The following is a 23,888-nucleotide window of genomic DNA, read 5'->3' on the forward strand; positions in this document are numbered from 1 at the left end:
TCACACACTGACAACATGCAGGGAATAACATGACAGTACAATTGAAAGTTTTAGTTTATAGAACATATTTGTTCATGGTGCCCTGCAGTGACTCCCACCTTGTAGAGTGAAGACAACTTGACGTGAGCGTTGATCTCATTGCGATATTTCTCCTCCATGGCACTGCGCTCGTCTTTCACCTGCAGAGAAACATGCAGAACATATACAGAATAACACATATACATACATATACATTACCTGCATGTCTGTTAAGGGTATATGGTCTGATATTTATATGTGATATTTTTGTCCTGTACAGGTTAAATATATGCTACTCTTTTTCTGCTCAGCTCGTAACACAGATGTAATGGTTGGAGAGCTCACAGCACTCAACGAAAACAACAGATTTGAGATCAGTGCTCTTCAGTGTGTGGAGCGACGTTCAGCACCTGACACTTTCGACTATCACTAGCACATGTTACCCAGCAACCTCAGGTAGCTGGCTAACGTCAGTTACACAGATACTTCAACTTTTCTGGGAGAAAACCTGCATCTGCTGAGGTACTTTTTTTTAAACCATCTGTACTGACTGAGTGTTCCTGAGGTGTGGAGGTAGCTCACTCCACAGTCTGTGACTACTGTGGCATTACATTTCATCTTACCCAAAACACTATCACAGTCACCAGTCCCTGCTGAGGACCTGAGGACCCTCACACTGTTCTATATCCTGTCTGATACATCTGAACTAGTCTGTCCATGAAACTCTCAGTTAACAAAACACTGGTGAATTTACATTACCTGTTTCAGTTTGCTGTTCAGGTCATCAGCTCTTTTACTCTGGTTCTCATTGGTTTCCTTCAGAGAGGTGAGCTGGCTCTCCAGCCTGGTCACCTGTTGAAGTGAAAAGTTGGACAGGACGTCATATCTCACGATTCCTTAATTGTCAGTGAATCCTCAGCACACAGGGCAGAAGTGACAGACAGCCACCATCTCCTGTCGTACAGTAGTTAAAGAAACCTCACTTTTCCTCCACCATAGAAACCACAAGGAGGGACACAAAGCAGGATCTGAATTCTATGAATTATATAATAGACAACATTTATGGTACTTATTAAGAAAACCTGCTACTGTGACTTTGTGTTGTAGATTTCATTTTAGCTAGAGCTGGATAAAAAAGGGGTTAGTATTAGGATTTTCAGATTAACCTCAATATTTTAAAGTCCGATATCTGACACTTTTCATTTGAAGGTTTGGTCCAGAAGAAAACATATTTGTGGTTTCAAGAACCAGAAACCATCTCAGTATATTTTTACATCTCCTCACTCATACTTCACTCTGGAACCGTAGCAAGAACAGGGTCTGCTCAGTTCATGCATTCACTCTGTATATGTAGTGTAGTTTGTGTGGTACCTGCTCCTTGCTGTTCTTCAGGCTACCCTGCAGCTCTAGTATCTCTTTGCCTTTGTCTCTGTTGGTGCTGAGCAGTTCATCAGTTTTGGTCTTCAGCTCTGCAGTTAACCACTCGATCTTCTTCTCCAGTAACTCCTTCTCCTGCTCCATACGCTTCTCCCGGTGCTACAACACATTATACTGGTTACACTTCTTTTTTCAAAATCACGTTTTGTTTTTTTTTAATGGGTATTGGAAAACCTGAAGCTTCAGGCACTTTAATGAGATGTGGTGTGTACCTGTACAGAAGTCTCAGATGACTGGATATCATCCAGTTTCAACTGCAGCTCCATCTTGCATTTGTTTGTCTCGGTCAGCTTCTCGTTTAGACGGTTCACATCCTCTGCACACACACACACACACACGATTAACAGAAATAAAAAAAACAGTGGGCTGTTACCACTAAAACCAAAATACCTAAAGAGAAAAACAAGTGTGTGGACAGTAATATAACATGCAGTATTAACATACAATGTTTCCAGACTCCTGTGTTTGGCGCAGACGTCTTACCTGTGAGGTTCTCCACCTCCTGTGTTCTCTTCTCCAGCAGCCTCGCCAGCTCTCTCCTCTCTGCCTCAATCTCATACTTGGCCTTTGTTTGCTACAGCCACACACACGCACAGACACACACATATGGTATATACAATGGCTTCAAAAGTATCCAGACCTGTTCATTCTAAACAAGGTGTTTAATAGATGTAATTGGATGTAAATGGTCATAGAATCTGCTTAAAACTATGGCAGGGACAGTGCCAAAATTCACACTAATGAGAAATCAGTGAAGCAGGAGATCAGGGCTTTTACTGTGAAAATCAAGTCACATCTGTGTCTACTTTAGAGCTAGGTGAGATATACTTGTGACCAGCCTGGTACTGCTAATATCCACTAGATTACTAAGGTAGGAATGTGAGTAACCAGGCTCATCAGCTTTGAGAGTTATAAGGAAGGGATGAGGCTGACCTCTCATTTACCACCACAAGTCTATCAGTGACTAAATCAGTTGCCAGCCTCAACATAGACAGTAGTCAACTATTTAAACTATATACTGCACTTTACTCTATTACTTACTATTACTTAAATCTAAATTATCTATGTATTCAAACATCCTCTGAGAGAAGCAACAATTATTTTGTGACAAGCAGCCTGATTAATTAACAGAAGAATAATACACATACACTTTCTTATACCCTCACAACAACAACAGCAACAACAAGAGAACACCACTGATCATCATGAGGTGTATGGGCATGTTTACCTGTTGAGGTGTTTTATCTTGAAACGTGTCTCCCTCTATTCCCTTCAGAGTGTTCAGCTCTTCATCTGTACAGAGAAGCATTGAGACTCTCACACTGAGGCCCACAGAAAAAGACTGCACTGGACCAGGCCTACTTTATGGTTTATACTTTATGGTTACAGAATAAAACTGAATGCCAATGAAATCAGATTGAAGCACTGACACTCAGCTTTCATTCCACGCTGTCTTCACACTTACAGGTAAGAAGAGAAGAAAGTGTCTGTAAATAGTAAGTGTGTGAAAACTCACTGAGTTTTTTATTTTCCTCCTTCAGGGTCTGCAGGTCTCTGGTGGCAGACAGGATCTGTTCCTGACTCTCCGTCAGTCTCTTCTCAATGTCAAAGTACTGCTGCTCTGTAGGGACAGAAATCATCCGACAGGAACACATGAGCCACACAGGACACCAGCTTTACCCCCTGACACGCTTCTGTTCCCATTAACCACGAAGCACGGATCACATTGAAACCACATTTACTGTCATTCAAAACTATGAACTCACTGGCGAAACTTCAGGCCAAACTTTGTCTCAGATTCTGTCATATTTTGTCTGACTGTGGCAGAAATATGCCAGATACGTTTACAAGATCTCGACATTTAATTCAACACACACACAGTAAAATGTCATTTTAAAAACTGCTGGCATTGGCTCTTTTCCGCCAAAGTTAGCCCAACGTTAACGCAACACCACAGCTAACGTTAGCGGGCTGCTGCGAGCTTTGGGAAACACTCACAACGTTGCTACAGAAATACAGACTTCAGCCGAGTTTACCCGAAGATGACTCCATTATAAACCGAGGTTTGATATGAGGTTTCAATCACAGCTCATTGTAATCAGTAAACTAATTTCTTGTGTAGCTACCCACCACTGTCCGCTTTGAAGCGCTCGTGCTGCGTCCTCAGCGCCTCGTTAGCATTCTGCAGCTCCGTTACAAACTTCTCTAGCTTGTTCTGGGCACCTTTCGGGAGTTTGTTCAGCTCCGTCCGCTCCAGCACCTGCAGCAGGACGGCCGCCATCTCCACCTGTCTCTCCGACAAGTTACACTGAATGGACACCAAACTCTGCTAAGATAACTCCCTGCTGTATGTACTCCGCAAACCCGTTGAAAACCATCAAAGAGGAGTGTCAAGCTATACTCATACCGAAGCCGGACATCCGCTCCACACTTTCAAAATAAAGCAATCATTGACAAGTTACACCAGGCAGCATAGTGAAAAACAACATAGCATATTGTAGTATAATACCATGAATACTGAACGCAAAATTGACGGTTTTGTTGTAAAATATGATCAAGTATGTAAAAACCTCAGTTTGCATGACAGGAAATCGCACCTTCCTGTCACACTGTATATAAAAATAAATGAATAAAAATAGAAAAAAAATTACATTCAATTTGTGGATTTTCCACATCTCAACAGACAGAAGTGTAAACACTGCACGTTTCACTGTAACATGAGATCTACAGTGTTTTTTCAGTACAATAACTGTGTTAGTTACTTTAGGAAGTTAAGGTGTTTTACAATGTAATCGTCATCATCACAGCTGAAGTGCAAGTGTCTAAAGTTAAAGTTAAGTTCAGTGGTTCCTAGGAGTTTTATCTTGGAGAGAAATCAACAATGTTCCGTTAGCTGTTTGTCTTTCATCTAACTGCTCTAACTTGACCGTTTCACCCACTACGACAGAGACGTGCGACGGAAATACGTCACTACACAAAGCATCGTGGTAAATGGTGTTTTTCTACTCTGCTGACTAACCACTGCCAGCTGTCAGGGTTCAACTCGAGCAGCTTTCCTTCTGCTTCATGTGTTAGCCGCTGTTTAACTTCCTGCAGCTATTTCTTCTCTGTACCTGGACGGCCTCTTGAAGCTGTAAGAACTATTCTCAGTTACAGTTTTGACCATTGTCCACTGTAAGTGTTGTAGATTAATGTCAGCTAGCTAGAGACTGCCCTTACCCACACAGAAGTTAACGGTGAGGTTTAGCTGCTTGTTGCTTTCAATTCAGTCAACAGCTGTAGATCTGTAATCTATAGATAACACTAACTATGAAGCCTGTGTAAACTCTTTAAACCCGTGTTTTAGCCGTGTTCTTGTTGTAATCACTCATGCGATCACCTCTCCTTTTGTCTTCACACTCTCCACAGACAGAATGGGTCGTGGCTTTATAGTAGAAGATGCTGTGGAGGGATATCTGTCTAAATTATGTGAACAACAAGCAGGTCCAGTCACAGGACTGCTTATTGGACAGGTAAGTTCACACCTGTGTGTCAGTAGACTTACAGTTACAGTATGTAACAGTCTGCCACCAGTGAAGCAGGAGTTACATGTCGGTCATAATATAACTAGGAAATATCCACTTCACTTGTAACGCAGGACAACACAATCTGTGGAAACATGTCTGTTCAGAATGAACACTGACTAATGTACCTGTCAAATAATGTCACCTCTGAGTTGCGTTTGCTGTGTTGCAGTAGCTCTTTACATGACATGATGTGATGTGGAAGAGTGAAGATAACTGATAGTAATGACTAAACATTTCAGAGCTCATCCCAGAGGGATTTCGTAATCATGGCAACTCGGACACCCCAAAAGGAGGACTCTACTGCAGCACCCGGGACGTCCCTGGACAAGGAGTGGGTTACTGAGCATGCCCGACAGGTGAGCACAGTGTACTGAGACACCATCCAGACCGGACAGTGTTTAGAAAACACTGGGCCTTGCTGTATTACAGCGAGCTCATACAGTTAGTGGATAATAATAAATAAAACAACTGAAAAGTTGTGGCTGGAAGAATACATATATACATGTGTATTAATTATAGAATCAAATGTATGGAGTTATATATGCATTTTACAAGGCAAGATAGATCAGGTGTTTTCAGACTTTTGAATCATTATGTGTTGAAGTATTCATATGGCACTGATCTGATCTTTTTCTAGGTGTTCAGGATGCTGCCTGGAGGCCTGTCTGTACTGGGAGTCTTCATCATCACTGATAATGATGGCAAGGACACACTAACCACACTCAGACAGGTGAGAATAACACACTGGCTCATACAAGTACACACCTTTAAAGGACCACACCAAACTCCTATATGTTTACACCCTCTGTTGGTGGCAGGCAGCCGTATTTTAGTTTTGCCAAGTTCTTTAAACTCTTAAAATGAAATGTTTAGGTTATACATCTATGTTAAGATGGACTGCTTCACCCTCCTGATTAATTTCCACAGTGCAGAGAAGGCATCAAAACCAGCTGAAGGATTCAGAGCCACCACAGACGTTTCTGTGCTTGTGCTGCATTAAGACTAATGTTGTGTGTGTGCGTGTGTCGTGTGCTGGTGTGCTGTGGTGCGGTGGCAGGATGCTGTGTGCCAAGCTGGTTTTTTGTGTTGTGTGTGGCGGTGGTGGAGAACCTAATCTCCTCCGAGCGTCCGTGGAGCCTTTCAGACGACGACGTCACAGACTGTGTCACACTTCACGTCAACCCCAAAACCAGGAAGTATCCTTTTCTTCTTCTTCTTCTTCTTTTCCTCACAGGATCAGGTAGATAGCAGAGACTGTATGTGGATGTTCTTTAACCCCTCAAATCAGAACCATCTGCAGAACCTTTGACGTCAGAGACCCCAAGGTTAGTTTACATCTGTCATTTTTCACTAAGCAGTCAGTTCAGTTCACTTAATGCAGTGCACGTTACCTTTCAAAAGTACTCGAGCTTCTTTTTTAGCTCAGTTTGTTTTCAGGGATTAAGGACTGACTTAAGACCCCACGTAGACATGAAATGCTCAGACAGGCTGTATTGTTATCACTCATATCACTATCACTGGCTGTTTCAGAGCGTGGCCAAGCCTGCAGACTGGAAGTACCAGTCCGGTGTGTGTTCCTCCTGGACCACGGTGTCATGTTGTGTAAATGTAGACATGTTGGTGCCACTGCCAAACAACAGAACCAGTACAGAAAACATGGACACATGTCTTAAGGTAAAGCATGCACACACACACTCACTCATACTTTAATCATTTTTGAGGACCTTCAGTGGAACTCTGCTGAGGTCAGTCTTTGTTTCAGGAAGGGACTGAAAGTGTGGGCGAACCAGATTAACAGTGGAGTTTGTCTGATTGATGGAAGACAGCTGCCAGAGGACACAGAGCTCACAGCAGGACAGGTGAGGAAACAGTCAGCTAAATCTAAAAAAAAAACACTAAAAAGGTTGCTAACAAAGCTGTGTCTTGGTGTCTTGCTCAAGGGCACTTTGGCAGTGTCTGATGTCTCTCACCAGCTGTCCTGGATTGTGTTGCATTCTCTCGTGTGGAGTTTATCACCTGTAACACTGTGCAGGTTATAACATGGTCCTGTTTTCATTTAAATATCAGTGTGGACCCAGGTTAACGATGCTGTGTGATGTGCTAATGTTGGTGTCAAATGATGTGCTAATGTTGGTCTGGCGAAAACATATATCTCAAAAAACAATGTTAAGATGCCCTTGAGCAAGGCACTCAAACAGCAGTGGGTCCAGCAGAGTTGTTCAGTCACATTTTGATAGAGAGCCAGACGCTGCTGTTCAGAGCAGGACCTGTATTTATCAGCAGGAAGTCACTCCCACCTGGACTAACATTCTAACTGTAATGGTCCTGCCTCCAAAACTAGACAGAAAATGACTTCATCACCTTTCTTAACTTAAATTGAGGAGACATGTTCAGAGTCACCAAGGATTCAGGCAGAGATATTCCATGAGAGCTGAGATGCTTTAATACAGAAAATAAATGATATCTGAGACTGACTGTCTGTCAAAGTGAGTATATATTTGATATTAAGATAACTTACATCTTCTCACCTGCAGGGTTAAGTATGTTGTTGAGAGCAGAACTGGACAGTTGTGCTGCATATGCCCGTTCAATATGATGATATGATACAAGATGCAGCACTGTTGTGTATTATACAGAGGACAATGTAAATGCTGTGGCTACACAGGACTGATGGGATCATTTCATGCAGTCATGTTACCTACTGATGACTCCATGTATTGTATACTGATATTGACAAATGTGAATGACATTTGTAAATATTAGTTTTGACTAGTTTTAGCAGCATGTTTGTGCATATACAGCTATAGTAAAGTTATTTACCTGTACACATTATTACCACTGTGTTAATGTTTCAGACTGCAGCACATTATCCTCCTCTGTTTGTTACTACAATAATAAGTTGTTGTCTGGATAGTGAGAGAGACAGGAGGATAACTAACATACTGATGTTTCTGTGCAGAGGAGGAATGTGAGACAGACGTACACAGCTCAGCTGCTCATCACACCGGTAAGACTTACAGGCCCAGATCACACACAGATCACTCCAGAACTCGACACTAAAAAGAACTGTAAACTGTGTATTGTACTGTAAACTGTGTAACTGTAAACTAAATCAAGTGGACCATGACTTCCTGTGTCAGGATGAACAGAGGCTCACAGATGTGGTCCAGCAGTGTGGAGGCAGTGTATCAGTCAGAGGAAGCATCCACAGCAGAGCTTACCTACACAGCAACAAACCAAAGGCCAAGCTAGCTGAGAAGGTAAAGTCCTCATAGATGAGATGATGTTAGATGCAGCTGAAAGAAGAATCACAACATTCTGTCATCAACCCTTTGTTGTGGACAGCTGCTGAAGAGGGACGTGGTTTCTACAGTGGCCACGAGGGTTCAGATGCTTCTGGAGGAGATGCTCACATCTGAGGAGGAGAGCAGGCATCAGACTGGTACACACACACACACACACACACACACACACACACACTCACACACTCACACACTCACACATTCACACATTCACACACACTAATCAGAGTCTGGGCTGCGGTTGAATAGTCAAAAAAATCTCCTTTCCTCACCACTTCTTACTCGATCTTCAATGGAAAACGTAACAAGGTGAAGGAAAGATGTGAAGGAGAATTGATTGGACTTTGAAAGAGCACCGCAGTATTTAGAGAATGTGACTGCACTTACATTAGACGTTGAAATGTTTAAATAATATATTATATATATATATATTATATATATTAATATGAAATAAAAATACAAGAAGCTGAGCCATTAAAATAGTGATTAAAAAATGAGGAATTGTGCGACAGATCCAGAGTAAATTATAGTCACACTTAAGTTTTTCTGACATGGGCACTTTTGTTATACATTTGTTAAGTAGAGAAAAAATTTTTTTTAGTTAATTCCACAATGAACATCTGTATAGTATTCAGTTCTGATGATGGTTATAGCTAGAAATTAAATCAATCTCTTTGTCATTTGTCTCCTAACTGGATCTGAAAGACAAGAAATCTATACTTAAAGGTTTGGAGCTCAGCCAGTCAGTAAGGGTTTTCATCAGTTTCTGATCGTGTCACAAACATAAAACAGGAGCTCTGCTGTGTCTACATGTACGTGGGTCTGCTATGATGAAACTACAACAGTGCATCACTTTAAGCGCTGCTACTGCAAGGAATTGTGGGACAGTGTTCTCTTCTTTCCTTTGGTAAAGGAAGATCCAGTGTATCCCCGGCTAAAGGAGATAAGATAGGAAGCAGTGAAGCTCCTTTCCTTAACGTTTAGAGAACTGGACCATCTGATCATGACTGATGCTGGCAGTAGCTGCTGCTCAGCCACATTTACAGTCTCTGATAACCACATTGAAACTGAGATCATTTTCCCTAAACATCTACCAGATGTTCATCTGCCTCTGACTCCCTGTGTCTGTTTCAGAGCAGCTGTGTGTGCCTCGTCGTGTCTTTTGTCCTGTAAAAACCTCCGGGCCCGTGTGTGTGTGTGACTACCAGTTCAGTGACGAGGGCCTGTGTGAGCTGACCGACAGGCTGAAGGAGATGCTGGACATGGATGCAGCTGAGGAGGACTTAGACACCAGGCAGGAGAGCACTCTTCAAACCATCCACAGCAGTATTACAGAAGGTTTGGAAAGAGTGTGTGTGTGTGAGTGTGTTTGCAGTCACCACGTGGTTCATATGTTCAATTTGTGAAGAAGTATTTTCACATCAAAACATATGTAGTTTATGGTTAGGACTGGTATCACAGCAGCAGTTTTAATTGTCCTTCCTCCTGACTTGTTTAAACACTGAGAATCAGTGTAAGTTTGATACAACTGACCTCAGCTGTCTCAGCATGGTGCCTCTGTTTTAGGTTAGCACAGAGAAACTCTCCTCAAACAGATGAATGAACTGAAACATAAAACTGTAAGTGAGTCATTACCTCATCTGAACAGTGTGTTCTTTATAAAATTCAGGCTGGCAGTAAGAGTGTGTGCTCTGTCGTTACTGAGCTATTTCCCTCACCTCTGAACCTCCTCGCTCCTCGTCTGCAGCAGCGTACTGTTTCCCACTGACAAACGCAGCCCTGTTAACTGTTCAGATTATGTGACAATGAAACTTATGAAACTGCGTTTGATGTGTTTTCAGAGCTGTCTGTGGAGTCTGTCGACGTGTTGGAACCCAAGAGGAGCAACTTCACTGGTAAAGAGTTTGTCCTGTGAAAACGGCTGCTCCTGTCTCCTGCTGCACTGGTCATCACCACACTCATACCACACCACACACTCACACTGACGATATGACAGTAACAGCAGAGAAAAACAAACCTCTGCCACCCTCCGTATTGTCAGTACTAACTCATTAACTCATTGTTACTGTATGAAATATGTGTCACACTCTTTCACACACCACTCTGGCGCAACAGCCAGTATTCAGACCTGCTCATGACCTTGGCTTTTGACAAACCTAACAGGCCACCAATCACTTTCTGAGTCCACCAGCCCTCTGACCCAGCTCCTCGTCACAAATGAAATACTTAAAATAACACCCATAAAGGTTGGATGTGTGTGTCTATGTGTGTGTGTGTGTGTGTGTGTACAATCACTGACATGATTCCTCTTCTCTGTGTTGTCTAGGTGTTGCCATAGCGACTGCTGTCGCCATGCTTGCGGCCGCTGCTGCCTCGATGCTGTACCTCAGTGATGTCTGACACATACACACTGAAATAAAGTGATTTCTGTTGGACATGTGTGTTCAGTCTCTGTTGTATCACCAACAGTCCCACTGTGGGTACAGAGCGCTCACAGCAAACACAGCAGGAGAGACTGAGAGGTGATGACAGACTACATTTAGTAAGCTGATCATATTCAACAGTACAACATTAGCCTAAAGATAAGCTGCATATTACAGCAGAGGTGTGTGTGTGTGTCAGTAGGACTGGGGGCTGAAGCGAGGACATGGGGGTCATGTGAGATTTTCAGATGGTAACAGGTTATTTTTCCAGCTGCAGGTTAAACAGTGTCACATTTGAGTCAGTGCAGTTGGGGGTGGTGGATCTCCACAGAGTGGGTTTTAGTCAGGATCCCCTTTTGAGTATCTTGAACTCACCCTGCTGCATTCATGGAACACAGCACCTAAGAGGTGACACAGGCAGCAAAACACCATGATACTCCTGATAAATACCACTACTGCCCCAGCTGTGTTTATATTGTATTTTGTGTGTTATGTAAATGTGTTTTTGGTGCAGAGTGAGAGATCTCTTTTCTTTGGGAGGATCTGTGTGTTTACTACTTCCTAACTTCCTGGTTCTGGCATGTTGAGCTCTCATAGACCAGCACAAAACGTATTAATGTATTAACATATCCAGTAAAACAGTTACTGGCTGTTTTCTGTTGCTGTTTTCCTGTGGATGCTGTGCAGATTACAGTTTGTGACACAGAGCAGCTTTTATTTTCTATCTGAGCTCAGAGCTGATGTGAGTAGAGTGAAGCTTGTCTAAGCAGGAACAGAAAAGTGAAGAAGAGTCCTGGTGGCAGGGAGGACAGAGTTAAATGCAGACCGATGCATCTGAAAGAAAACAAGTCTGAAGGGCTGCACTCCCCTCACATGGGTGGAGTTTGGACCGTGTAGTTTTCTGTTGTCACTGTTTGACTTACCCAGAGCTCTGGTGCAATGTACCCAGAAACCTGCCCAGTGCCCAGTTCTGCTGAACTCTGACCCTCAGAGAGCGATAACAGTTGGATCTGTCAGTCTGCCTTATCAACAGCCTCGACCAGTCAATTTGTTGTCTAACATCTCTGACGGTGAGAGGCCCGGCCTTCATAAGAGCAGCCAGTTCTCACACGAGTCCACTTGGGAGCAGAGTAGTCCCGGACAGTGCTTCGGATCTCTAATCCCCAGACCAACGAGACTCTTTAGGAGGTCTTCAGAAAACAACTGCAAGCTTTTCTCTCCTAAACTGGACAGAGGCATCATGCTGAGTAAAGATCTGCCGGACATTGAGGTAAATTATTATACAAATATGTTTCTTATTTGACCTCTTTTCTCTGTTTTCTGTCTTCATGAACAAACTATGTGTCTCATGGAACATTTTCTGCAAGTGAGTCCACCTCAAACTAAACACACTAAAAACATATTCATGCATTTATTAGTTTATTATTTATGGTATCGATGGTTATTGATCACTGACCAAAGGTCATGGTCAGTGTATAATATTCACCATGTTGTTACTATCATTAGAACAAGTCTCCATCTTTCTGTGGACCCACAGATCCTGTGTGATCAGTCTACCACATCACAAAGTCAAAAGAAAGAGTGGATCAGACCAACTGTTACAACAAGTCTTGAGAGGAATTTTAACACGTGCAAAGAGGGATTAGCCTCCACCACTATGGACAGAACACTAATGTGCACTTTCACATGGGGCCACTGTGCACATGACTGATGTCATCTGACCATCAGCTCCACCTATAGGAGCTCAGTTTAAATAAGTTGCAGAAACACCACAGTTTGATCAGCGTGTGCCAAAGGGAGAGAGAGAATCCAAAAAAAGAAAAAGAAGCATTTACATCATACATCATCATACAGAAGTTCAATAACACAGTATCATCAAACTCTGTCTGACTGCTCTGTACTGCATCATAGTAAATAACATATCTCTGGTCAGAACTACTTCCTGTATGTGACTGGACCAACAGCATTAAATGATCTGGATGAATACAGTGAAACTACACTGCTCCTTGTTACAAACTCACTTTGTTCACTACACTTAGATGGGTACACAACCAAACACACATACTCACTCTCCTGTGTTTAACTGATTTGGGAACAGCCCTCCTCTGTAACTGCAGGGCGAAGGATTAAAGGATAAAATGTCATGTTATGTACTCCTAATGTGGTCTCATGGTGTGGCATAACAGGCCATGTGCTGTGCCATGTGTAACAATCTGTAGATAAGTGACGTGTGGTCCGGGATAGACGGAGATGGGGGTATTGGTGTGCACATGTAGAGATGGAGCAATAGTTTCTACAGACGTTATAAACATCTGAATTCAGACAAACTGACTTTGAAATTCTCTGTATATGAAGCTAATGGTCATGTAATACCTGCCAGGTAATGTCATCAGCTAACAAGATCATAGGTTATTAAACTCTTAGAAGTTAGAACCTGGACATGGACGTTGGTTTGTTGATTCGATGTTTAGGATTAGCTGTTGTAACAGGTTGTTAGTTGGGGACATACAGTAAATGATTTCCTCATTTCCACTGTTATGTATCCATCTGACAGGTCACGTAACCTCAGTGCACTGACCCTGCAGTTCATCATTATCTTATCATCTTAACTCCCAACTATCCCAAACAAGCAAACTTCCTAGAATGTTCCATAGTTTCAGTCTGTGTGCCTGCAGACGTGTGTGAGCTCTAAAGACTGATAACAGCAGCAGGGACAGGTGGAGGCAACAGCAAGATGAAATTTGCTCTGTTAAATGAATTTCATTAACACATCATTAATGCTCAGATCAGAACCTGATGCTGGAGATGACGTGTGTCATCAACTCATACCTGAGTTTTACCTGAGTCAGATACTAAAACATGTTTTACACATAAAGACTGAACCTTCACCAACCTGTACAGTTCTGATGATGCCAAACATTTATTTCTCAATCATATTTAGAAAATATGACAGATTGTGAGGAGTAACTACAGGTGGTATCTGTTATCCTGTTTTATCTCAAGATGACCACTGCTTATGTTCTGTTTTGTTTTTGGATGAATGTGTTATTGTGAGAAAGCAAAGAGAAATGTGTTTGGTTATGGTAAGAAAATGGTTTTAAAAATGACACAGTTAACTGATAATCTTGTGATACTTCTGTAACTGTTCAAAACAAACTTGTCTGGTAATCCTGAGATCTGTGTTCTAGAGCAGCTAACTCACAGTCTGAACAGAGTCTTAGACTGATAGAAAACAGTTCTCTCCGTTTCCTGTCAGAGAGTTTTGTTACTGACTGATAGTGTTGATGTGTTTCTTACAGAGCATCCTGGCTCTGAATCCCAGGGTGAAAACTCATGCTCAGATCATGTCCACGGACAAGAAGAAGAAAGAAAAGAAACACTGGAAAAGAAACCCAGAGAGGGGCTGTGATGTACGATGCAACACACACACACACACACACACACACACACATACACTTGTTTCCTTCACATGATTCTTCATCACTGTCTTGATGGTTCTTTTCCCTCCACTCTCCTCTCTCTCTCAGTCTTGTGTGAAGTTAGAAAACAACTTTGACGATATCAAACACACAACGCTGAGCGAGCGTGGAGCTCTGCGAGAGGCACTGAGGTGAGACTCAATGATGGACATGTTTCAGAACAACCTTGTCCTAACACACTCTCAGTCTCAGAAACACACTTACAGACATGGAGCAGGCTAAACATTCTCCACAAGGAAGAGCTATTTGGTCACTGTCAATCCAGTGCTATGCCTGTTACACTGCACCACCTGCAGCACAGGAAATGTTATAGTACAGCAGTGTAGAAATTGCAGATGAAGACATGTTGCTTCTTACAGGCAAAGAACGTACTCCTTTAAACATCAGCATGTTAGCGCTGTAGCTGTGAACATGTTAGCATGCTGATGTTGGACTGCAGCTTCAAAAATATTTGACATCACATCACCGCAGAAGTCATCACCTGTGCACCATGTCATTTTCAAACCCTTGTTTTTGACCTTGGTGATGTTCATCAGGAAACTGTGGCAGACAGCAAATGCACACTGATTTTACTACTTTTTTTCTGATTTGAAACAAGATTTGAAATCTCAATAACTTGGTTCGCCTGTCAGATAAAAGTAAAATCTATGTTTAGGTGCCTAAAATGTGCCGATGCTCCCTGTCAGAAGAGCTGCCCGACTAACCTGGACATCAAGTCATTTATTACAAGTATCTCTAATAAGGTACAACACAGAACACACACTCTGCTGTCTGCATGCTCACACAGTCAGGGTTAGAATGTAAGAATGAGCATGCTAATCACGGATGAACACAGTACTACAGTCATGGTTCATGTGTGTGTGTGTATGTGTGTGTGTGTGTGTATCAGAACTATTATGGGGCAGCACGGGCCATCCTATCTGACAACCCCCTGGGTCTGACCTGTGGAATGGTTTGTCCCACATCAGAGCTGTGTGTCGGAGGCTGCAACCTGTACGCCTCTGAGGAGGGACCCATCAACATCGGAGGGTTACAGCAGTTTGCTACTGAGGTAGAATATTTAGAAATGCCTGCTCACGTGTATAAAACATGTTACTCTGAAAACCACTGTGGAAGTTTATATAGCTTCAGTTTGACCTGCTGTTTGAGATGAAAAGACTGATCTGATTTATGTTGAGGTAAACACAGACCTCCTTACAAATGAAAAGTTCAATTCATAAGAAATAAACAGTTCATATTACAGTGTGAACACATGTAGTCCTCTTACTGAATACCACAGTCTTCATCAGTGGATGGACTTTAATCAGTGTTTAGTTGGCTGAGTTATGATGAACCTTCATCTTGTATGAGCCAGTTCTAGCCACAGTGATCACTGTCCATCAGAAGTTACAGAGCCTCACTGTAAAGTTAGCCGTGTTGTGTTTAGAGTTCTGTTAGGGATGATATGACCAGGGTGTTACTTCAAATGTGTGTGTGTTCTGTTCACTAGGTGTTTAGTAAGATGGGCATCCCTCAGATCAGGAATCCTGAACTCCCACCACCTGATGAGATGCCAGAGTCCTACCACACCCCTGTCGCTCTGATTGGCTGTGGCCCAGCGTCAATCAGCTGCGCATCCTTCCTGGCCCGTCTCGGATATGATAATATCACTATATTTGAGAGACAGAAGTACATTGGAGGGCTGAGGTAGCCTGCCACCATCTTTACACTGTATATCTTGTTATATTATACTCTGCACATAATTATGCAAAGCAGGGGTTAAGATATGGGACATGCAGAGGAATTCACCACAAGTGAAAAGAATGCAAATCCTTAATAAAATCAAAAATAATAATAACAAATTGATTAATTCTGTAAAATCTTTATGGTGACAAGATCAACTGACCATACTAATATTTTTTGGAACAGTTTGATTTGGAAATTTGTTTTCGACGACAACTGAATGAATGAATTAATCAAACCCAGAAACAGAGAGACAGAATGACTGACAATACTGAGAAGCTGCAGAGAATGGCTCCTAAAACCTCTTTATTGTATTTGCATGGTAGAAAATCAAGATGGAAAGAGGAGGGGTATGATATGACACCATGTCAAACAGGGTGTAGGGTCAAAAAAAAAAAAAAAATCTCTGTTCTTCCTGTGCAGCACATCAGAAATCCCCCAGTTTCGGCTGCCCTATGAGGTTGTCCAGTTTGAAATAGACCTGATGAAGGATCTGGGAGTCAAGGTATGAACTGTAGCACCACACACTGTCCATAATGTTACATGAATAGTTAAGACTTTCATTGGTTGTTAAAATGCTCCTCATTATGTTATTTTATGTCACAATAGCCTCAGCTTATAAAGAAATACATGATACTATCAAGATGTCACCCAACAAACACTAAAATCAACACCAACCCTATTTAGCCTACTGATCTGTTCATCTGTTCATTTGTTAGATACTAGGTACCCTAGTCTGAAGTGGTACAGTGTTAAAACATAAAATGTGTGTTTGCTGGTGTGTGCAGGTGGTGTGTGAGAAGGGTCTAGGTGTTAATGGGATGACTCTGACCTCCCTGAAAGAGGAAGGATTTAAGGCTGTCTTCATCGGGATTGGTGAGTACCACTCATGGATGTGTTTTTACACCTTTGAATTCATCAACAGTGATGTACAGTAAATGTGTGTCAGTCTTCAACTTGTAGATTTGTTCAAAGTAATAAAGGACGGTCTGCTCCTGTAACAATCACACTGTATCTGTGCAGACTATTTTCTTCCAATAAATCATATGTGTGTGTCTGTGTGTGTTTTTTTTACCCGTGTGTGACTCCAGGTTTACCTCAGGCCAACAGAGCTAAGATCTTCCAGGGTTTAACCATGGATCAAGGCTTCTTCACCTCCAAAGACTTCCTGCCCATGGTGGCCACAGCCAGCAAGAAAGGTACAAACACAGTCAACCACAGAGCTCCTCACAGAGCTGGTCAGGTGGACTGTTTTCACTCATATTCCAATATTCAGAAATACTCTTGTCACAGCACTGAAGAAGAGTTTTTTACTTTCCATTCTGGAGGAAAATCCCTCTGAGCTTTTCTCAAACAACAGAACGTATGAAAAACATCCGACTGTTATACATCTTCAGCTAACTTTCTTCTAAACTGGTCACATTTTGATTCTTATATCACTAGTCTCAGTATATACACACATAAACCACTGTCCAAACATGCAATACTTTATTTCCACTGACAATGATCATTCAGTTATTAGTCATATGTTACAGTATGGATATATTAACAGACAGGAAATGGGCTGGTTCAAATTAAAAACAGTTTTAGTGTTGAAATGTTAAATGTCAGAGTGATATCTCAGTCTGTCTCTGTCTGACTCTGTCCAGGTATGTGTCAGTGTCACTCTCCTCTGCCAGAGTTAAGAGGCGTAGTGATCGTTTTGGGAGCAGGAGACACAGCATTTGACTGTGCCACCTCGGCTCTTCGCTGTGGAGCTAAGAGAGTGTACGTCTGCTTCAGGAAGGGCTTCACTAACATCAGGGCTGTTCCTGAGGAGGTATGGACGTGCGATGGACAGGTCTCCACACAGATCATAAATGGAGGATACTAAACTCTGGGGTTTGTTTTCTATCAGATGGAGCTGGCTAAGGAGGAGCAGTGCGAGTTCCTGCCCTTCCTCTCTCCTCGTGAAGTGATCATGAAGAACGGACGGGTCGCCGGGTTACAGTTCTGTCGCACCGAGCAGACTGAGGAAGGTGATTGGCTGGAGGATGAGGACCAGGTTGTTAGGCTGAAGGCTGATTACATCATCAGTGCCTTTGGTTCCATGCTGAACGAGCCGCAAGGTAATGAACCAATCAGCTGATCAATAGTTAACTTTCTGGTTTACCTTGTATTAAAGTCAGTGTTGAAGATGAATCAGAGGATGTGTGGAAAACTCCCTCTGCTTTCTGAGAGGTATCTGTGTCTGTGTGTGACTCATATATGTAAACAACCAGGAAGGCTTGTCACAAACTCTTGCTCTGATACACACTGCTGACTGATACAGTGGATGTTAACTGACTGATGCAGTGGATGTTACTGACTAATGCAGTGGATGAATGCAGAACATTAATGGGTGAGTGACATGTTTTCCTCTGTGAACCTGATCCATATGTTGACTGTTTGCAGTGACTGAGGCCATGGCTCCTGTGAAGCTGACCCGCTGGGGTACTCCAGAGGTGAACACAGACACCATGCAGACCAGTGAGCCCTGGGTGTTTGCAGGGGGGGACATCGCTGGTTTGGCAAACACCTCAGTGGAATCAGTCAACGATGGCAAACAGGCCTCGTGGCATATTCACAGATACATCCAGGTAAATCTCTCTGCTTCAAACATTCTACAGATATTTAAAAGGCTCTGAGGAGATCTGGTTCAACTACTGGCAAGGTCAACATACAAGTTCTGGAATTCAAGCTAGGGGTAGCATGAGACATGAAAACAAAAGCTCAGTCCCTCCCACCTAGCATGCCAGCCTGTGAGTTAACCATAGCAACGTCTTCAGTGGCTTATACTAGTTTAAAGCCTTGTTGTGAGAGAGGCGGCAGATCAGAAGTGCTGTCTGACAGCCATGAGCACCCACCCCTGACTTTGGCCTTCTCCAGCTGGTTAGAAGGTGGGTCTGTGTCAGTTAACAGCTCCTCTGAGTCTCCACGTTAAATTGTTTTAAAGCATATTTCAAGAAAAGACATGAGAACAAAGTCACATACTGTAGCTGTGAGAAGTCCTGCTCTCTTCAGACAGGTCTGTTAAAGTGTGCACCATACCTTTGTGTTTGGATCCTCTGTGTGTATACCTGACATTTGTTATTGTGTTGTGCTGTGGTATGCTCATGTGTCGCAGGAACTATGACCTTTAAGACCCGGCCGTCAGTAGAGGCCTTTTTATTACAATAAACTGGTATAGTATTATTGATATCTGCCTCCTCCCTGCCCTCGGTAGTCCCTGCATGGACAGACAGTGGACCCAGTCCCAAAGCTGCCGTTGTTCTACAGTGCTATTGATCAGGTGGACATCAGTGTGGAGGTTTGTGGGATAAAGTTTCCCAACCCGTTTGGTCTGGCCTCTGCTCCTCCGACCACCAGCACGGCCATGATCAGAAGAGCTTTTGAACAAGGATGGGGCTTCGCTCTGACCAAGACCTTTGGACTGAATAAGGTACACACACACACACACCACACTCACATGGCCTCAGGCTGCACTAAAACATGTTTTACAGAAGATCTGGTAGCAAAACTGTAGCGTCCCCAGCATGTCTCTCCTCATTTCCCTCCTTCCTGCTTTAATCACATAAAACATCAAGACTCTACACACAGGGATTTAACCTTAAAATCACTCTCTGCAGGACCTGGTGACCAACGTGTCTCCTCGTATTGTTCGTGGCACCACCTCAGGTCACGTGTACGGACCGGGCCAGGGCTCCTTCCTCAACATTGAGCTCATCAGTGAGAAGACAGCGGCTTACTGGTGTCAGTCAGTCGCTGAGCTGAAGAAGGACTTCCCCAACAATGTCAGTTTCCCATCACACCTCAGTTCTCATGGCTGCATAGAGGGTGATGAGCACTGAAATGTGTGTGTGTGTCTCTCTGGTCTCTTTGTCAGGTGGTGATCTCCAGCATCATGTGCAGTTACAACAAAGAAGACTGGACAGAACTAGCCAAGATGGCAGCGGTGAGACAGTAACATAATCCTTATCACTCACAGTGTGACTGTGGTGTAATTATTATATTGATATAAATGTATGTGTTCAGGAATCAGGAGCAGATGCACTGGAGCTGAACCTGTCTTGTCCTCATGGGATGGGAGAACGAGGCATGGGATTGGCCTGTGGACAGGTACACACACACACACACACACACACACACACACTTCATCTCAGAGAAATGAACAGTCTGATAAATAGTGTGTTCTATGTGTGTGTCATTAGGACCCAGTCCTTGTGCGTAACATCTGTCGCTGGGTGCGTGCAGCCATTTCCATTCCATTCTTTGCCAAACTGACACCAAACGTTACCAACATCGTTGACATTGCCAAGGCTGCTCACGAAGGTAAACACACTTCACCACACCTTGCACTTTTTCTGTCCTCCATCTGTAAAGAATTCCATGTTGGCAGCTGTTACTGTGGTGTTTTGTTCTGTAGGTGGAGCAGATGGAGTCACAGCCACCAACACAGTCTCAGGTTTGATGGGACTGAAGGCAGATGGCTCCCCCTGGCCGGGGGTTGGAATGGGAAAACGCACCACATACGGAGGGGTGTCCGGTGAGGACACACACAAGCATACAAACACATACACAATCTCTTATAACTATTACTGTTAATTATCAGTAGTTATACTGCCCTCCTAATAAACCTATGGAGACTCAAAAAGCAAAGATTTTTTTTTTAAATGGTTGAAAAATGGCTGTGTCCAGAGCCACAGAACATCATGGAAACCCTCTGTATGTGTTGACAGATACAGCTGATAGTGACACATGTGAATACAGAGCGACAACAGGAGAGTTTACACACTGCACACACAGATCTACACATGGACACACACACTCAGGGCTGGAGATTTAAAGCACCATGAAGGAGGAGTTTCTGACTGACACAGTTTTACCATGTACTGATCATATAACTAAGGCTGTTAGCTGTAGCATTTGTTGGTAACGTGAAAAGACACCAGTGTTATCCTGGTCCTCCAATGAATGAATGAAGGTGACACGTGATGCGCACACTGAGCCAGGTCCTCGTCAGATGCTTCTCTCCAGCACTGAACCATGTGAACGCTGTGTGCAGGTAACGCCATCAGACCCATCGCTCTCAGAGCAGTATCTGCCATCGCCAGAGCCATTCCTGGTTTCCCTATCCTGGCCACCGGAGGTATCGACTCAGCAGAGGCCGGACTACAGTTTCTCCATGCTGGGGCCTCAGTGTTACAGGTGATACTGACATTACACTGCAGTTCTGTGTTGGTCAGCATCAATTTCTTGCAGTTTGTTATAATAATGGTCTAAAGGAAAACCTTCATATGTATGCATTCATGTTATTAACTGTGATAAAGTTTTTAGAGTGAGAAGTTCTATTGAGAAGTATTAGAAACAATTTCAGGAAGAGAAGAAGTGACAAGCTGCAGCCCCCAACTAAAAATTTGTCCGATGATTTTAAACAAAATCAAATCTACATTGTTTTGTTCTGATTCTGTTCGTGTTGATAGACAGTCTGTCTGTGTCTGATTACAACAGGTGTGCAGTGCAGTTCAGAACCAGGACTTCACAGTAATTGAGGATTACTGTGTGGGTATGTAACTGTATCTAACTGTATTTTGTCGTAGTGAAAAAAACACCAAGCAGGCTGAGCATATTAACAATTAACATGTTTCAGATAGATTTAACACTGCCCTGCACTGTAACTGTATTTATTTCAATACATGAATTCAGCAGTGAACTGTATTATTCCTGGTTCTCGGAAAATCCTTTCTTTCTTTAAATTATTGATGAACCCAACTTTACAGTGTATCTCAACAAGATCTACTCTGCTGCATTTGGAGCTAAAGTCCATGTTGCGAGTCTCTGCTAGATTTTAAACCACTTTCCATCACTGTCGGCAGTGGCAAGTTACCAGAGTCACCTGAGAGCTTTTCTAACCTTCCCTGAAAAATGCTGCTGCTGCTTTGAGATATTTAGACTATATGTGAATAACATGGTGGTCACTGTATGTGCTCAGGTCTGAAGGCCTTGTTGTACCTGAAGAGCCTGGAGCTGAAGGACTGGGATGGTCAGTCTCCTCCAACAGAGAGACACCAGAAAGGAAAACCAGTTCCCAGAATAGAAGACCTGGTTGGAAAGGTACTGCTGCTCACTACCAGTATTTCTGTTACTGCAATCCTACTGACTACTACTGTTATCAGAACCACTACCATGTAGTGTAGTATCTAATGCACCATACTGTTGCAACTTCCTCCTAAACATGTATCTAATATTTTCTCTGAATGGTTGATGGTGTGTGTGTGTGTGTGTGTGCGTGTGTGTGTGTGTGTGTAGAGCCTCCCCAGCTTTGGTCCATACCTCCAGCAGAAGACAGAAGCCATTGCAGAGTACAAGAAGCAGCTCAGAAATGCTGGTAAAACTGATGTGATGGAGACCACCAAGATCACTCGGGTCAGCACGCCCAAAAAACCTGTTCCTGCTGTCAAGGTGCAGCACACACACACTCTCTCTCACACACAGTTCATCAGGATGTATTAAGTTTTTAAGTGACTAAACATCTGTGCTTTAATGTGTGTCTTTGTAGGATGTAATAGCCAGAGCATTGCAACACATTGGAGCATACCAGGAACTCAACAACATGGAACAGGTACACACTGCATCCATACAGGTCCATCTGAAGTAATGATATAAGGCCAGAGACCATAGGTGCAATCACTTCTCTGACATTCTTTGACAAAACCCAAACTAACCTCTCCTGATCATCAGCTGAAAAGGTCTGAGGTTCTGCTGTAGTCACCAGAGCGAAATCATTGATCATTCAGGTTTTTTATCAGGCGTCATGCTTTCCTCAAATCTGCACGTCAAATGAAGCCAAATTTTGGGCAAGAAAGCAAGATATTGTTTGAGAGTTACAAAGATTTTTCATGGGGTGAAAGCTGCAGCAGTGTAAGGGAAAGACTCTGTGTGTCTGAATGTTGCTGTACTGAGACAAACAGACATTTATTCATATAAAATGTAACATAATTACTTCAAAATAAAATGAATGTAAACTAATCATGAGAATGACCCTCCCCTGTATTCTCAGGTCCAGGCTGTGATAGATGAGGAGATGTGTATCAACTGTGGTAAATGTTATATGACCTGCAACGACTCTGGATACCAGGTAAGATATTGTCTCTTTCCTTTGGCATTTCATCCTTTGTTTTTAAGACCTATGTTTAAGACTCATCTGTAACACTTGATTATTCTTGTGTATTCCCAGGCCATAGAGTTTGATCCAGAGACCCACCTTCCCTTTGTGACTGACAGCTGTACAGGCTGCACTCTGTGCTTCAGTGTCTGTCCGATCATCGACTGCATCAAGATGGTGACCAGGACAACACCCTATCAGCCCAAGAGGGGTGTACCCATTAGCCCTGTCTGCTAAAAGCAAAGACAAACCCAAGCCTTTCTACCTATTTAATGATGGAGATCAGATAGTTGTGGTTGGTGGTTTTATGACTAATTAATCTGACACATTGTTTCCTGTTGATGTATTTAGACAATGTAAAGAGAAAATGACATTCAATATGCTTATCTTCGATAGAGAAGGAAAGTGGGAGTTTATGGGATGTTTTAAGAAATACTGACACCAATGATACCACTGTAGAAAGAAGAAACCAACCTTTTTAAGGTCAAGGTTCACCATACTGCTAACAAAATGAATCAGTACATATTTGGACTCATTTATTATGTAGTTCTGATTCAAATTAATGTAATCCGTTATGAATTATGCTTTGTTGTTATCCTTCTTTTTGATGTGATGGAAACCTATTTCAAATGAAATGTATAGTTACTGTCTGTTAAATGTCTGAATGTAGAAGGAAATGCATCTTTGATACAGTACAGTCTGATTTAAATAAAGGCTTTCTGATGCAGCAAGCCATCTGTACAGTGGAGCACAAACAG

The 23,888-nt window shown here is 42.7% G+C and overlaps 3 protein-coding genes across 3 annotated transcripts in view; 2 read left to right on the plus strand and 1 right to left on the minus strand.

The window, feature by feature from the left end:
• The window catches only part of LOC108884494 (nucleoprotein TPR-like), a 28,124-nt gene extending 24,267 nt beyond the window's left edge, over positions 1-3,857 (minus strand). The window contains 8 exon segments of the mRNA XM_051070183.1: positions 99-179; positions 778-870; positions 1,390-1,554; positions 1,668-1,771; positions 1,939-2,029; positions 2,684-2,748; positions 2,972-3,076; positions 3,586-3,857. Of these exon segments, the coding sequence (XP_050926140.1) occupies positions 99-179; positions 778-870; positions 1,390-1,554; positions 1,668-1,771; positions 1,939-2,029; positions 2,684-2,748; positions 2,972-3,076; positions 3,586-3,736 (855 nt within the window). The 5' untranslated portion in view covers positions 3,737-3,857.
• Positions 3,858-4,420: 563 nt separating this feature from the next.
• On the plus strand, positions 4,421-10,758 carry odr4 (odr-4 GPCR localization factor homolog). Its single transcript, XM_018678405.2, has 14 exons — positions 4,421-4,588; positions 4,864-4,967; positions 5,261-5,377; positions 5,659-5,778; positions 6,129-6,217; positions 6,310-6,346; positions 6,552-6,696; positions 6,786-6,880; positions 7,981-8,028; positions 8,162-8,281; positions 8,367-8,463; positions 9,458-9,661; positions 10,165-10,218; positions 10,650-10,758. The coding sequence occupies exons 2-14, from the start codon at positions 4,869-4,871 to the stop codon at positions 10,721-10,723; spliced, it is 1,299 nt and encodes a 432-aa protein (XP_018533921.1). The 5' UTR covers positions 4,421-4,588; positions 4,864-4,868; the 3' UTR covers positions 10,724-10,758.
• An 860-nt stretch (positions 10,759-11,618) lies between these two features.
• dpydb (dihydropyrimidine dehydrogenase b) lies at positions 11,619-23,861 on the plus strand. The gene is made up of 25 exons (XM_018678404.2): positions 11,619-12,016; positions 14,046-14,156; positions 14,274-14,356; positions 14,881-14,968; positions 15,115-15,276; positions 15,715-15,911; positions 16,371-16,452; positions 16,736-16,823; positions 17,039-17,146; positions 17,597-17,766; positions 17,845-18,055; positions 18,381-18,565; positions 19,192-19,407; positions 19,595-19,759; positions 19,852-19,920; positions 20,001-20,084; positions 20,177-20,297; positions 20,392-20,511; positions 21,031-21,173; positions 21,477-21,531; positions 21,958-22,079; positions 22,275-22,427; positions 22,525-22,587; positions 23,026-23,103; positions 23,203-23,861. Exons 1-25 carry the CDS (start codon positions 11,987-11,989, stop codon positions 23,365-23,367), a joined length of 3,069 nt encoding a protein of 1,022 aa, XP_018533920.1. The 5' UTR covers positions 11,619-11,986; the 3' UTR covers positions 23,368-23,861.
• Positions 23,862-23,888: the final 27 nt, after the last annotated feature.

This window comes from Lates calcarifer, linkage group LG4, assembly GCF_001640805.2.
Source record: "Lates calcarifer isolate ASB-BC8 linkage group LG4, TLL_Latcal_v3, whole genome shotgun sequence".
Lineage (NCBI taxonomy): Eukaryota > Metazoa > Chordata > Actinopteri > Centropomidae > Lates > Lates calcarifer.